The sequence below is a fragment of the Zootoca vivipara genome, chromosome 14, assembly GCF_963506605.1.
Source record: "Zootoca vivipara chromosome 14, rZooViv1.1, whole genome shotgun sequence".
Lineage (NCBI taxonomy): Eukaryota > Metazoa > Chordata > Lepidosauria > Squamata > Lacertidae > Zootoca > Zootoca vivipara.
The window spans coordinates 8,558,945-8,575,673 of NC_083289.1; the positions used below are offsets into that span (position 1 = coordinate 8,558,945).

At 42.0% G+C, this 16,729-nt stretch overlaps 1 protein-coding gene across 1 annotated transcript in view; it reads left to right on the forward strand.

Annotated features, from left to right (window-relative positions):
- Positions 1–16,729, forward strand: part of ARIH1 (ariadne RBR E3 ubiquitin protein ligase 1) — a 52,126-nt gene that overhangs the window by 7,440 nt on the left and 27,957 nt on the right. The window contains exons 2-3 of the mRNA XM_035118027.2: positions 10,969–11,036; positions 14,864–15,008. Of these exons, the coding sequence (XP_034973918.1) occupies positions 10,969–11,036; positions 14,864–15,008 (213 nt within the window). The remainder of the gene's footprint in view (positions 1–10,968; positions 11,037–14,863; positions 15,009–16,729) is intronic.

The following is a 16,729-nucleotide window of genomic DNA, read 5'->3' on the forward strand; positions in this document are numbered from 1 at the left end:
CAGTTTATGAACGCTTCAGGTTATGAACAGACTTCCGGAACCAATTACACCCATGTTTCAGTTTATGAACGCTTCAGTTTAAGTACTCCGCGGACCCGTCTGGAACGGATTAATCCACTTTCCATTACTTTCAATGGGAAAGTTCGCTTCAGTTTCTGAACGGTTACTCTGCGGACCGTCTGGAACGGATTAATCCACTTTCCATTACTTTCAATGGGAAAGTTCGCTTCAGTTTATGAACGCTTCAGTTTATGAACAGACTTCCGGAACCAATTGTGTTCATAAACCGAGGTACCACTGTACTTGCATTTTGACATACTTTCGAACTGCTAGGTGGGCAGGAGCTGGGACCAAGCAACGGGAGCTCACCCCGTCGCAGGGATTCGAACCGCCGACCTTCTGATCAGCAAGCCCTAGGCTCAGTGGTTTAACCACAGCGCCACCTGGGTCCCTTTGATAAGCTCTTGTAAATGGATTGGACTGAAATTGAGCTCAAAATTCATTGTTCCTTGGACTCCCTCTTTATTTTGACTCCCAGGGAGTGGACCAAAAATACTTAAGGTGTGTCATACAGTCAGACCTCGGTTTGCGACCGCCTCCATTCGCGACCGCTTTGGTTTCTGACCACCGTGGACCCGGAAGTGTTTACATCCGGGTTCCGCGGCGCTCTGATGCGCAGAAGCATGCGCAGAAGTGTTCTATCGGTGCTACGCGGGAGCGACCGATTCGGGGAGCGACCAACTCCGCGGAACGGATTGCGGTTGCAAACCGAGGTATGACTGTACTGGAAGATAAAGCTTGTTGGATGTGGCCACACCGCCCTAGTGGTTGTTGATGGAAGCAGAATTGGAGGAAAATTGAATTGGTTTAAAAGTTGGGCATTGCCTTTAACCAGCATGAAAGGACATGAGTTTGAAGAATCAGAGTGGATTGGCAAGTGTTCGTATATGTGAAACTGTCTTATTGAAGGATCACGATCAGGTGTAATGCTTTTTGTTTCTAAGGTAAGAAACAGAAAAGCAACTCTTTAATATTAACAATAAATAGAAAGGTTTATACCGTATTCTTTTTGCCACTGGCTAATGGAGGCAGTTGTGGAAATGGCAGCACTGCAGGCCCTCTTTGGCCAACCAGAATTTGACTCTTTTACTTCTCTGTTTTTCGAAAGCAAATGAATAGCTACCACTTGTGACAGTGGTAGGAAAAACAAGCCTTTTGATTCTGGGTTTGGTGGACTGTGCTCTGGTAATGTAGTAGCTAGATTTGTTGGAGAGACATTCCCTTAAATTCCTGCTTGGCCACAAAGCCTCCTGAGGAGCCTTGAGCTGGTCTCAGCTGAATCTTACCTCACAGGGTAGCTTTGAGGATAAAGAGAGGGGGGTATATTCTGCTCTGAGCTGTTCAGAGAAAGGGAAGGATTATAATATAATAGTGGAGCAATCTCCAGCTCTGTAATTGCATTAATTTCGTTTGCACAACTTCATATATTATCACTGATGTACAAAAAAAGGCCTAGGCTGTCTGTCATTTAAAATGATGCACACTGAAACCATTGGTACTGAAAAAAAAGGTGAGGCTTTTATAGTCTCTGTTTGAAACCTGGCAAAGTAATTTCATACTTGGAGTATTCTGAAATGTTTCTGAGTCTCTGTGGCTGTAAAATAGATTTGTTTGAAATATTGCTGATATTTCTGCTCTGTGCTAATTGTGGCAGCCATTCCAGAAATGAAGACCATTACTAGAAGCTGTCACTTTCAATGCTTAAGTGACTTGCAGATCCTTGATATATTTTTAACTTCAGGAGGGTTGCCTACTGGAATAGGACAGCTGTTTATTTTGCCACTAGCAGTCTTCAGGCAACAGAGCACACATGTAATCACACTAGCCCAGACCTAAGTAGAAAGGGGGTGTTATGTAACTCTCCAAGGGTTTAGAATAAGCTGGCTTGAGTTATGTGGGTTTTTTTTTTGTAGGCTGCAAATATTTTTTAAAACATGCGTAACCTGAATAACTCTTGGGGGCCATATTACTGCGTTTTGAGAATACCTGTGATATTTATTCTGACTTTCCTCTAGATTTTTTTTTTGCAGAAATTCAGTAGATTTTCTGCAGTGAAAACTATAACAAACCCAATTGAGAAGACTCCCTCTTAAAAGGGTGGTATGTTGCACTTAGTGACCACTTGATACTAGTCTATTCCTATAAAATCTTGATTACAGTTCTTTCTAAATTATTCAGTTGTATTGTATGGGCATTTAACATTTGTCAAATCATAATTTCTGTGAGGACGTGTTACACCACCACAGTAAGTGTATGGGTACACATGGGTACTATGTAAATTTGACATTTGCAGAAAATGCCCAAGAGACTTGACATGGCCTTTACTAGGATAAGAAAAGCTTTTTTAAAAAAAAGCCCTGGTAAAAGCTAGTTTTTCTCAGAATAACACATTAATTAATCCTGTTAGCAGTACTGCTTAATCAAATGCATATCGTGTTGCTGTGGATTGTTCCATATTGAATATTTAACATAGGAAAGTCACCTTATACAAGTCAGACTCCTGGTCTACCATTGCCTGTACTAACACCAGTCTTTTTCAGTTTTCAATATGCCAGAGATTGAATCTGGGAACCTCTGCATGCAAAACATGGACTACAGCCCTTCCCTTAAGGACATCTAACTGTTTAGAAGCTATGTTTTTTAAAAATGTCTGAAATTTTAGGATGAAACTCAAATAACTGGTCATCATAGTGTTTCTGCTGTCTTCTTCAAAATATACTGGCAGATGCCTAACACAAGACATTAATATCCTTGATTTATCTTTTCCACTTTTCAAATGTGTTTCCTTTTCACTCACATTTTCCTTTGCCATATATCTGAAGAGCCCCTTCCTACATGATGGCTTTCACTTGAGCAAATTTTAATATGCCAGCATACTCTGTTTTGTATGAAATGACACAGATGTAAAGCTTGTCACGAAAATATATGCAAACAGTCGTGTGACCTTTTTCCGTTCACTGCTCACATTTATTCTAAATGCAAAAATAGGGAATTATATATGTGAACACTTACTGTACACCGTGTCAGGTCAGCATGCAACAAAATGCAACACTTTGCATAAAAGCAATATGTCTGCTGTTTTAGTATTTTCATCATCTCACTCTCCTGCTCCTCCCAAAACAGATTGCCAAAACTCACCTTCACCCTGAAAGAATTCCCAACTTTTCTAATAGAATGAAGCTTTGGGTGGAACCATATGGAAGCCCATGGTTCGTTCATGAGTAAAGGTGGAAATCTATTAACTGGGCTGTTCTTTTCTGAAGCAATAAAATTTCGGGCTTCCCACTTTGCAGTGTCAGCTCCTAAAGTGGTTACAAGTAAAGTAATTTTGCAGTAATATGCTGGATTGTACATCATTATTGGGACCCAGGTGGCGCTGTGGTTAAACCACTGAGCCTAGGGCTTGCTGATCAGAAGGTCGGCGGTTCGAATCCCTGTGACGGGGTGAGCTCCCGCTGCTTGGTCCCAGCTCCTGCCCAACTAGCAGTTCGAAAGCACGTCAAAATGCAAGCAGATAAATAGGAACCGCTACAGCGGGAAGGTAAACGGCGTTTCCGTGTGCTGCTCTGGTTCGCCAGAAGTGGCTTTGTCATGCTGGCCACATGACCTGGAAGCTGTACGCCGGCTCCCTTGGCCAATAATGCGAGATGAGCGCGCAACCCCAGAGTCGGTCACGACTGGACCTAATGGTCAGGGGTCCCTTTACCTTTACCCTTTACATCATTATACAATAAAACCAAGTGTAGGAGATTGTACAGTGGTGCCTTGCTTAACGAATGCCCTGCTTAACGAAATTTCCGCTTAACGAAAGGAATTTTCGAGCGGAGGTTGCCTCGCTAGACGAATTCGTTTTATGAAAAATTCGTCTAGCGAATCGCGGTTTCCCATAGGAATGCATTGAAATTCAATCAATGCGTTCCTATAGGCCAGGCATCCCCAAACTGCGGCCCTCCAGATGTTTTGGCCTACAACTCCCATGATCCCTAGCTAAGAGGACCAGTGGTCAGGGATGATGGGAATTGTAGTCCAAAACATCTGGAGGGCTGAAGTTTGGGGATGCCTGCTATAGGCAAAAAAAATCCAAAAAAATCAATGCATTCCTATAGGATTCGCTAGACGAAATTTTCGTTATAAGAAAAGACCCGTGGAACGAATTAAATTCGTCTAGCGAGGCACCACTGTAAACCCATTGTCTCAAATTTCTAGTGTAAAGCTTTTCACTGGAGCTGATTGAAAAAAACTACCTTTCCCCTTTCATTAGTTTTCTGGTGGTAGTGTCTTTCCCTTCATTGAGAGCTAGTGTGAAGTACTGCTTACTGTTTTGAGCTTAGATTCAAGGAGCTTTAGTTTGAATACTCACAAGCCACAAAACTTACTGGGTGACATTGGGACAGCCAGTGCATAAAATGTGACAAGCCCATTGATGTATGCCACCCTGAGCTTCCTGGAGGAAAGTGGAACAGTAATGTGAGAAATGTTGAGTCCGGGCTTCTAAGTAACAAAACTAGCTTCCATTTTAAGCTTCATCATTTGCTCCTTGATACCATGCACTTTCAGGTGACTTGTGCAGTTGAATGGTTTCTGAGGATTTCAGTGAGAAAGGGTAGGAGACACTTGTTGGCTATGCATGTAATGAAGCCAGTAGAAGTGGTACATGCACAGAAGTGGAGCCCCTACCTTAAGCCTTGGCCTGTAGGAGAGCTAATACCATCTGAAATTTTGTGAGTCACGCATGTGTCTAATTAGGTAGAAATGATTTTTAAATTTAGCCAGGAACTGTTTGACATGGAATGGTAGGCAGGAATGTTTTGCTAATTTTGAGTTGTGTTTTAGAAATGCTGAATGAAATGCTTCTTCATTAACTAAAATGTTGTGTGTGTGCATGCATTCAAAACAAATGGATGAATTGACTGGGCAGTGCTTTCTTACATTTGAACTATGCCTGCATAGGGAGAGCCAAGAGTTCAGCACTCCTGAAGTCTTTCTACATTGAACTACCACTGTACCTATACAGTGCTTGAGATGCAAGGAGGCTCCTCCCCCAAATTATAGTGAATTTTTGCTAGTCTTATCCCGTATGCAGATTAATACTGCTGAATATCTATAGTCAGTTTCTCTCTTGCTCTCTCTCCTTGCCTTCCAAGTGTCTTCCATTTCCCTTGTATTGAACAACCCTAGGGTGTGTAGCCATGAACACAATTCATGTTTAAGTACAGTGGTGCCTTGCTAGACGAATTTAATGCATTCCACGGGTCTTTTCTTATAACGAAAAATTTGTCTAGCGAATCCCATAGGAATGCATTGAATTTTTTTTTGAATTTTTTTTGCCCATAGGAACGCATTAATTGAATTTCAATGCATTCCTTTTTTAAAAAAATATATTTTATTAATTTTCCAATTAAAACCAATTATATCACATTCATTATTTCAAATTATACACATATATATATCAATCAAACCGAATGTTATGCCAAATCGTCTAAAGAATTTTTTATTTGGGTTCCCATGCTTCAAGAAATTGGGGATTCCTCGCAACCGTCCACTGCCGTCTTTTTTCTAAAGTTCAAATCGTCCTCCAAGTTCATAATAATCCAGATCTTCCCCTTACAGTCACATAGATGTTTTCCACTTTCAACCGATTGTTTCCCAGCTGCTGAGATAAATATCAAACAAGGTTTCACAAATGTTCTTTCTCCTGTGTGGGTTAATCAGTCCAGCCTCCCCATAAATCTTCTTAGTCTGAAGCTCCCTGTTGCGTCGAAGCAGCGCCATCTTAAAAAGCTCAAATCACTTTCGTTTTCTCTCATAGCCATGAAGATTAACGATCTTTATAAAATTTACAGCTTTTCCAGGCAGAAGACCCAAACATCAAACCATAAACTCTTGGTAAATTAATGGATCTCCTTGCCCTATAGCTGAACTTAGCTTCAGGTCGCTGCTCCAATTCAAAGTGCGTCACAGCTCATAAATCCTCCGAGCGCGTCCAGGACTCCTTCCGTCCGACTAGGGGGGGGGGCTTTTCTCATCGGCAACTCCACATCTTTAAAAATTATGCTCAGTAACAACAGTTTATAAAGTTCAACTCACACAGTCTTTTGCTTCTCTTTCACTCCAAACAAGCCAGGACATCGCGTCTGGGAAGGTACGAAGTAACTCATATGAAGAAAAATAAAACTCCATTCCCTTATCGCTCCGTCCCCATCAATCCTTCTTCCAGATGATATACAGCCTTTAACTCCTCTCCCTCAGCAGCATAGATTTCTCAGCAGTAAACAGCGCTTCTTCCCCTCCTTCTGAAGTATGTCCATAGATTTAAGCCTAATTATCTTCTTTAACCATGGAAATCCCCGCCATGCAGATTAGCGTCCGGGAGTCCTGGCCCTCGTAAGTGCTTTTCAGCCCAAGCTCCCCCCACTCCATAAACAGTCGGAGTGGGTCTGGGGGCATCGCGGGCCAGCGGCCCCTCTCTGTAACCCCCGGAGAGGGTAGGGGGTTGCCATTTACTCCCCTAGCAACCGCCAAATTCCTTACGAAGGTCAGAGGGATGGAAAACAGGTCCGCCATTCCTGCCGGCGGAAACCGGACGAATTTCAATGCATTCCTATGGGAAACCGCGATTCGCTAGACGAATTTTTCATAAAACGAATTCGTCTAGCGAGGCAACCTCCGCTCGAAAAATCCTTTCGTTAAGTGGAAATTTCGTTAAGCAAGGCATTCTTTAAGCGAGGCACCACTGTACTTTTTAATTAATGTTTAGAATTCATACCAAAAACCGATAAAATCTTGCTTGTATTAGTGTGACTAGGTAATTACAGAACTTGGACCTAGTTGTTATTTCCCCCTTCCCTCCTCCAGATACTGTGGGCAAGAGTTTTGTAACAAGCCCAGGGCAGTCAGCACTTTCTAGGACCACATCTGCCTTCCCCTCTGAGCATTGGCCGTACTGGCAGAGACGGATGGGAGTTGAATCCGTGCTAGTTGAGTTACAACTTCTCCGAGAATGGGCCGGTTGACGCTCCATCCATCGGAGGATGGGCCAGAGTGTGTGTGCACGTGCGCTCTTCCGGGTCAGAGGAAGTGCACCGGAAATAGAGTGTGTGCACGTGCACCGTGCACAGGCGCCATCAACCTGGAAGTTGGTCCCTGTGCCGTGGTGGCAGGGGTCGCCATGGGCCGATTATACAAGCCTAATGGGCCTAAGGTTGCCAACCGCTGCTCTTGGCTTTCTTGCAATTGGAGATCAGTTAGAGATAATGGTCTTCAGTTGGTGCTGTGGGACTCATAAATGGATTATATCTCAATCTAAAATCTGAGGATTTTTTTTTTGCATCTTCCTCCCTGTGTTGCATGTTGGGATTAAAAGTGGTTTCTGGGTCTATTCTGGGTGTTTCTATTATAAACAAGCATAACAAAGTTGCTTTTCAGTGAAACTGTTGCATTCTAATACTGTAGATTATTTGTGTGGATACAAATTCCACAGGGTCCTAGGATTGACATTTTCCTCTGAGGTAGCAAACCCATAATCTCTTACAACTGTAGCATAGTACTGTAATAGAAATGAAGTGATCGAAGCAACTTGATATTTAAATACTATTTTGGAAACCTGCAACTCCCATCAATTCGTCCCTGATCTTTGATTATGCTTTTGGGGCTAATGGGAGTTGGAGTCCAATAATATCAGGCTGTGTGTGCATGTGTGGTTTTCTACCCACCTACCCTGGATGTAACATATAGTGGCAGATTTTGTGATTTGGATTATATTTGTAGTGCTGCACATTCATTTTACTAGCAGTAGTCTTCTGAAGTAGCAAATTGTTACTGTAGGCTTCTGGCAACGGTTAGAATATTTAGAAATCGGTTATGAATTTGGCCGGTGAGGTATTGAATGACTTGATATTGTCATCTTAAAAACTGTTGTCAAAATCGCAACACTCAGAATTTGGTAGTGTAACTCTTGTCCCAGATAGCAGTTTACTAAAAAAAATCCCACATGTCTGGCCTTTGGTACTGTGGGTACTTGAGGTAGTATGTGCTATGAGTCTGAAGTACCGTGTTTCTCCTAAAATAAGACACGTCTTATATTTATTTTTCCTCCAAAAAAACACACCACGGCTTATTTTCGGGGGATGTCTTATTTTTTTGAGCGGGAGCTGGCAACAGCATGCTGCGCCGAGCCCCGACCTGTTGAGAGCCGGGGAGCAGAAAATAAAAATGGCAAGGCTGCCCTTGTAACAAAGCACAATAATACCGTAATACTGCGGAGCTGCGGAGCTCAGCGGGGTTCCGGCCCTCCCATTTGCGTGCTGCTGGGGAGCAGAAGAAACGCCGTGATCCAAGGATCCAAACGCGTCGGCGGAGCAGGAAGCAGCCGCAGAGGCGGCTGTGAGAGAAGCGGCAGCGGAGGAACCGGCAAGAGGCGGCTGCACGGGAGCCGCTTCGGGAAGCGCAGCGCAGCGCGAAGAGCCTGGTGAGAGGCAGCTGCGGATGCAGATGAAGCCCGGGATCTGCGTGGGCGACTGCGGGCGAGCGCCCTGAGCGCTGCGGCGGTGGCGAAGAGGCGCCCGATCAGCTGAGAAGCGGGCTGATCGGGCGTCTCTTCGCTACCGCCGCAGCGCTCAGGGCGCTCGTCCCCAGTCGCCCACGCAGATCCCGGGCTTCATCTGCATCCGCAGCTGCCTCTCACCAGGCTCTTCGCGCTGCGCTGCACTCCCCGAAGCGGCTCCCACCCCCGCAAAACACTGAGGCGGCCGCGGGGGAAGTGCCGAGAGCGCCCAGGAGCGCGGCTGCAGCGACGGTAATCCCAGGGGCTGCGGAGGTGGCTGTGGGCGCGCGCCAAGCCCCAAAGTACGGCGGCGGCGCTGGAGACAGCCACTGCGAGTGGCATGAAAAGAAGAAGATCGCCAGCAAGCGCGCTGTTGCCTCTTGCCGGCTCCTCCGAAGGCGCTTAAATGCCTTCCTTTCCTTGCCAGACCTGCTCCCCCCCGGCTTATTTTCGGGGGATGTCTTATATTTATTCTACTAATGAAAAGCCTGACATGGCTTATTTTTGAGGACCGTCTTATTTTAGGAGAAACACTGTAGTGCTGGATAATTAGAATATTAGTCATTACATTAGTGTAAAGTAATGTCTTTTTGGTGCCATTTCTGAATTTCTGTCCATGGGTGCCAGAACCAGTGATGTTGCTTAGCTTTGCAACTGGGATGAATAGGGTTTGGAAATAAAATAAGCTTTTATGACATGAGCCAAAATACCATTTGTATTTCAGCTAGGCTCATAAATAAACAAATGCCATTTCCAAGCCTCCCTGCCCTGTGTCATTCTCCCTCCCCAAACCTTAACTTCAAGCAGCAGTAGCATTGGGGCATGGCAACCTACAGTTCCCAGAGAACTTTATATCAGGAACTTCCTGTTTGTAAGTCTTCCTTACAAGGAAGCCTTCCTTCCTTCCTTGAAGTCATCTCACTTAACAGATTCCTGTTGCTGAGTGTAAGTTGTAGTGTTAGAAATTAGTCAGGCACCAACGTGTTTTGCAACTAGCGCGGGTCTAGTTGTGACGACATGGAGATCTTAGGATGCCAACTGGGGAAAGCAAAATGTCACTTAGAGAAGGATCTGAAATATTTTCTTTGAAGCTTGAATTTGTTTTAATCCGGGTTTTATTTGATGTTTTAATGTGTTGTAAACTGCTTTGACTTGATGGCAGAAAGTGAGGAGGAATTAAAGAACCTTTTAATGAGGGTGAAAGAGGAGAGCACAAAATATGGTCTGAAGCTCAACATCAAAAAAACCAAGATCATGGCCACTGGTCCCATCACCTCCTGGCAAATAGAAGGAGTAGAAATGGAGGCAGTGAGAGATTTTACTTTCTTGGGCTCCATGATCACTGCAGATGGTGACAGCAGTCATGAAATTAAAAGACGCCTGCTTCTTGGGAGAAAAGCAATGACAAACCTAGACAGCATCTTAAAAAGCAGAGACATCACCTTGCCTTGTGTTCTGGTCCATGGGGTCACGAAGAGTCGGACACGACTAAACGACTAAACAACAGCCAACTGCTTTGAGATTTGTTCTTTAAAATATAAAGCAGTGTAGAAATAATGATGTTTCTAACCACAACAAATTCCACCGGGAGGGCAGGGATTGCACCTAGACATTCCATGGTGGAGACTGTAACATAGGTTTAAGGTGCCATTGGGCGATTAAATTATATATCTGAGTTTTGAACACTGGCAAGTTGTGTTGTTTTTAGGAAGCAGGTAGGTGTATCTAGCAAAATATGGTGGAGGAAATTCAGCTGCAGAGAAGTCTGGGGATAGTGAAGGATTTGCAGTTGTCTTTAAGAGCTTTGTTTTTCTAAAACCCTTGATTCCTTAAGATTTCTTTTAGGAAAACAGGAAACATAAGCACATTGTAATAATAAGCAAGGTGTCTGTGGTTTTTTTAATGTAACTTTAAAACCTGTTTATACTTTCCAGGGTGGCTAACCTGTGACCCTCTCCCTATTGCTGGGCTCCCATCATCCCCAGCCAGCATGGCCAGGCATTCAGGCATGATGGGAGTTGTAGTCCAGCAATATTAGCAAGGCTACAATTTTCCCACCACTACTATAAACAGAGGTTCAGCCATTTGTGACACTGCACTTGAGTTGCGACTCTGAGACACTGAGCACCTCCAAAGCTTAGCATCATGTCAAATCATGTCCGCCAACGTGTGCAGGGGCCAGAAATAGAACCCCTGTGCAAAATATTTGTCGAGTGTACTGCCCAGAGCTCGTTGGAGGAAGGGGGGATGTAAATGTGTATTGGAGCTTTGATGCCTACGCATGTTAAACTTCCAGTTCTTTATGGGCACGGCTCTGTTTTGCTGCTCATTAACTTCTACCATGACATTTCCCTCCCTTTTTCTAGAATCCAGCAACTATCACCAGGATACTCCTTAGTCATTTCAACTGGGATAAAGAAAAGCTGATGGAAAGGTAAGCAAACTGCTTTTCTCCTTCTGGAAAGTGTTCTGGTAACCTGGTAGGTTTAGTATTCCAGTTATCTATACTTGGCTACAGATTAGCATTCACAATGGTTTTCAGATTTTTGTGAGAGCAAGTTCTCTTAGTGAAGAAAATGGTGTTCAAGCCACCCTGAGTATGTAAGTGCTTCATTCTATCTAGACAGTCACCAGTTGCCTATGTTAGAGGCAATCAGATGGCTGAATGCGAGGCATGCTGTGTTTTAAGGTTGTGGTGGTAGAGTGGAGAGGACAAGGGTGGGGTCAGGGAGAAGCCTCCTGTTCCCAAGAGATACCCTGCCTTTTTATATTGAATATGCCCGTCTTTTACAATGTGTTCTCCATAGGATTTCATAACCCTCAGTGCAAGCGTAAACATGGTCCTGGGTGGTGACTGGGGAGAGTTTTCAAATCTGGGTGATTTTAGTTATGCTGGCACTGGCCCTTGCTTGTACCTGACAATACTCATTGTATTAATGTCAGGCTACTTGCTGTTGACAGATATTGAACAACCATATAATGTGGGCAGAGCTACCTGGCTTGTGTCTTGCTACGTTTAATTTGTAGCTTGAGTGTTGCTATAATAAAACACTATTTTCAAGAAATGCAGATCTTATTTCTTTTTTGCAAGTTATATTTGAACTGTGCCAACATGAAAATGTGGAGGTTAAGCAACTGCAAGGAAGCCAAATATTCTCAAATCAAAAGAGTTCCTTCTCTAACTCCCATGAGGAGTTCAGAGTTGGACTCATGGAAATGGTACGCCATGGCATGAGGCACTTTCAGCATTCATTGTTGTTGCACTTAAAATGTCCAACACACTGTCTAATTTTTTTTTAAGTCCCAGTTCAAAGAGTAACATAAGAAATATGATACAAGAGGAGAAATTGATGGAGGTAGGGAGTCTGTGGCTTGTCAGAAGTTGATAGTCTGCAGCTACTTTCATCCTCAACCATAGTGTCTGAGACTGACAATCTACCCTTCATAGTTGCAAAGATAAATTTGAAGAATCTGGTGCTTTGCTGATTCCTCAACCAAGTTAAAATGTGGCCTTCTTCATTGTGCTCCAGCTGCTTTCAAGATAGAGGTATTTAAATCACCAAGAAAAAATTGTAAATGAGAAATGTGGTTTAAATCTATTTAGAAATAGCTGGATCCAGCTATTAAAAATATTGGTGTAAAAGAGAAGACTAATTGATATTTCTTGCATATTAACATTTGGTTTGACAACTTGTTTAAGATGGGAACCTTAGTTAAGAGAATGGTAAAGTCATATCTGAACTGCCTATTTTTCTCTTGCTTGGAACACCAGACAACTGAGTAGGGAAATGAGGTTGAGTAATTGTGTCTTACACTTGCTAGTAAAGTAGAAAAGTTGTAAATGGATTCATTAAGCTTTTTTTTCATGCTAGAAAATCACATAACTACTGGTGGTCTATGTTTTCACCAAAAATAAAGCATGACACTGGCTGTTTGTTTGCTTTTTTTTTAAGAGCATAGCTTTCAGGTAGCATAGCAAACACTACCCAGTAGGAAAAATATACATTAGTTGTGTGGCACTTATTCCAGGTGTCCCAAGGAATATTATTTATTTTGGAAAACAGATTTCATTTGTGGTATAGCTTTTCATTCCAGTAATGCTTGTGAATCTATTAAAGGATGCTCTTCCATGTGTAAACTGATGTAATCTGCTATTTAGCTTTGAAATCCTCTTGGGCAAACTATTAGGAAGATCCCTTGCTCTGAAATGATAGAAGTATGCTTCCAGAATCCCTTTGATTCCAAATCCTTTGGATTTCCCACTTTTTTCTTCTTGTGTCTCATTTTCAGTTACACGTGATATTGTACAGTAATTCTAGGAAGCAGTTTCCGCTTATTATATCTAGGTTGCTTGATTCAGAATTGATTAGGAATTTTAACTTGAATTTTTAACTTGTTATACATTGGCAAAGCAATATTTGTCCTTATATTATGTTAAATTTGACTAGTGCAGCATTCTGATCTCACCATGTCCAGCCAGATGCATATATGAAGCCCACAAGAAGAAAGTGAGTGTAATAGCACTCTTCCTCTGTTAATACCAGCTGCTGAGAATCACAAGACATGTTGTTTCTGAGGTATAGCCACATGGCTTGCATCCATCCACTAGAAACCGTGTGTTCCATATTGGCCCAATTCTGTGTAACCTTCTTCTCCTAGCCCTGTTGAACTTCAGGCATTTTGATTAAGCTTTTCTGACTTCTTAGTTGATTTTAACTGAATTTATGTTTTGTATTGTTTGTAAGCCCACTGTACTTATAAGCAGTGGTGTTAGGTGGTATTCAAATTGTTGAAATAAATAAATGATAAATATCTGCCATTCTACTATCAACACTCTCTTCTAAGCAACAGATTAATCCGATGCCTGAACAAAAATCTGCTGCAACACTCTTGTTAATATTTTATGTTACATTGTGTTAGTTGTGTTAGATAATGGGAAACGCCCATCTTGGCATAATTTAAGAGTTCCTTCTTGTTTTTCTCCTGTAAGGAGTTTAGCAAGACCTGTGAGAGGGCAAGTTTCCAACAGCTGCCCCAACTGGGTAAGCTCTTTCCTCCCCCACCTCTCCTCCAGAGTATTTAATGGTTTCCTTTCATTCTTTGAGTGGCCTTAAATACCAGGCTATCACAGACCTGAATCAGACACTGCCCATTTAAAGACGAATGATTTTATTACATCACCCAAGAAATAAAGATGGCTGCTGCTTTTGAAATTTCCAGTGTGATAGCTCAAGACAGGCAGTTGGTTATTCTAAGCAATGAGAGCAGCAGCTGCAGAAATCGCAAGGATTAGAACCGTAGGAAGCTGCTGTACGACAAATGAGACCGTTGGTCCATTTAGCGCAATATTTAGTATACTCACTGGCAACAGTTTTCCAGGGCTTTAGATGGGGTCTTTCTGAATGCAATTTGGAGAGGATGAGAACTGAACCTGGCAGCTTCTGCTTGCAAAGCATCTAATCTGCTACTTGAACTAAAACCATTAGCTGAAGCAGCATAGTTTCTTCTATCATAATGCAACTCCTGTGTAAAGGTAATAGAGGCAGGAAGACCTGTTGCAGCAACTCGGAAGTGGCAGGACATTACTGTAGGAATTGAAAGCGTGGCTTGTTAGAGAAGGTTCTTGAGGTGTTCATCTGCACAGGTAGATGCACTTTCTTTTTACTGTTGCTGTTTTTAATTGAGGTTTTTTAAAAAGTGCACTAAGACAGCACTGGGAATTGGGTGGGGATGAATTTATTATGAAGTATGCCCTGTACAGCAATGTTACATATTTTGGAAACTAGAGTTGCTAAACAGAAGAATTTGTCCAAAGTTTTCACAGGTAACTTCTGAAGAAGCTGGAAATATTTTTTTTCCTGTGAGCAATTGTTGCATAGCAGACCTGCTGTCTGTACACTTCAACGGCTGTCTGTACACTCCAAAGGCTAAATTTGAAGATGCTTTGATAAGTTGCCATCTTGACAATCCAAACAACAACTGTTTTATACCGGTAGTTGTTGCCTACCTACAGTTGTTGCAAAATGTCTTGCCTAACTGCAGATCTAAGGTAGGCGATCCAAAACACTTGCCCATATACTAGATATGCCTGTCCTGATCTTTGTAGCCTTTGACTGCTGGTGTTTTCCTGGCTGCAAACATTGCAGGGTTATTTGGGTTGCCTCATCTTCACAGTTTTACAGGGCGAATACAAATGGCAAGGTGAGGCTTAGGTGGCGTTTTTTAAACATTTGGCTTCACTTCCCTTTTCTGTTCATGCAGGTACTTTGATGGCAACCTGGAGAAGCTCTTTGCAGAATGTCATGTAATTAATCCTAGTAAAAAGTCTCGAACACGTCAGATGAACACAAGGTCATCTGCACAGGACATGCCTTGCCAGATCTGCTATTTGAACTATCCTAACTCTGTGAGTAACTTTTTTAAAAAGGCATTTAAATTTTTAAAACATTCTCATTCTAAACTCTTATTTTGGATGTCTGCAATTTAGCCAATTTGTATATGGGTTGTTATGGAAGATAATAGCCAGTAGTCTTTCCTATATCTGTCTTGGCCTTCATCTAGCTACAGTATCTTCTCTCCGACACATGTGTTTTCCCTGCACAGGGAATTTGTTTGTATAGACTAGAGGAACATTTAATGTGAACCTCTTCCTACAGGCTGAAGTGGTACATGGTAGAAACAGGTTTTCCTCATTTGTTGTTTGAGAACTAGGCTTCTTTTTCTTTTAATATGAATATTTCAGGAAAGCTATATATACGGCTAATAATAAAACATTTATCCCTTTATACAAATAGGGAACAGGAAAATAACACATGTATTTCAAAACTAATAAGATTATCCTAATGCAATTGTATCAATATTGTAATTTTTTGAATGCAATAAATGATTGCAAAATTTTCCCTGAAGTTTTTATACAGTCTATTCTTTAAGCATTACTGTTTCATCGTTTGAGCTGTGTAGCACACATTATTTAAGTCTTATTTCATGGCTGAAAGATTTGAAGTTTGCCAGAGTTTTTGCTGTTTGTTTTGCTGCAAGTAATAAATATGACACCAGTGAATAATGTGTATCTCTAATGATTCCATTCAAGAATAATCAAAAGGTATAGCTGTTAACCAATAATTTAACTTAAGGCTCATATTTCCAGTTGAATATGGATCTTTGACATTGTCCTTCAAATTATATGGCTTCAAGTGTTACTCTCATTCACTTGCTTGCCCAAGGCACAGCCTCCCTCTTCTGCATTATAGCATAACACATACTCAATTCACATTGGACCCCTGAGAACCTTTTTGGATCTCGTTGTTACTCCATTTGCATTATCTGTGACTTCCAATGTGACCAACATGTCCAGCATATTCCATATTGAAGATTAACAGTGACATGCAACCTGCCATATTATTTGATCTTACTAGGGAATCCCAGGGTTTCTCAAACATCTGGAAAATGCTGTTTTGAGAGATTATCCCCTTCTTTTTATCATCTCAATAACATCTTAATTAACATTGTTCTTCTTAGAATTTCATGCAGTCTTTTAACTTTGCTTCTGTTTTATGGGATTTATATCCAAGTACTTCTGACTTCATGTAATTTAATTATATAACAAGTTCTAATGCCAGTCAGTGAGTAATAAAAATTGAGTTTCCTAAGTAAAATGCAATATCTTCATGTGCTGTCTTGCATTCATTTTTTTTATTGTGTATCCTTTTGGTTCTTATATCATTTGTTTGGATCATTGTGCACAAGTTAAAACATAATTGTATATATGAATGCTCTTCAGCTTCAAGGCAGAGTCTCAAATGCTTTTATACTTGCCAGTTGATAGTGAGTTACTCCTGCAGCTGGCATATGGTGCATCACAATGTTCCAACGCATTTGGATCCTACTTGGATGGGTGTTGCTTGAGGGGTGTGCCCCGTGGAGCCTTCAATGTAGGGTTCTGCAAGGTTCAATTTTATCCCCTATGTCAGTGGTTTTCAACCTTTTTGAGTCCATGGCTCCCTTTGAATCCACCAGCCATGTACACTGGGGTTCCGTTACAGGACACACATAAGTGGGGCTTCCTCCCATTCTGCCCTGACTCTTTTTGGCACCATTTTTGGCACGTCTGTAAGTGGGAGCACGTGT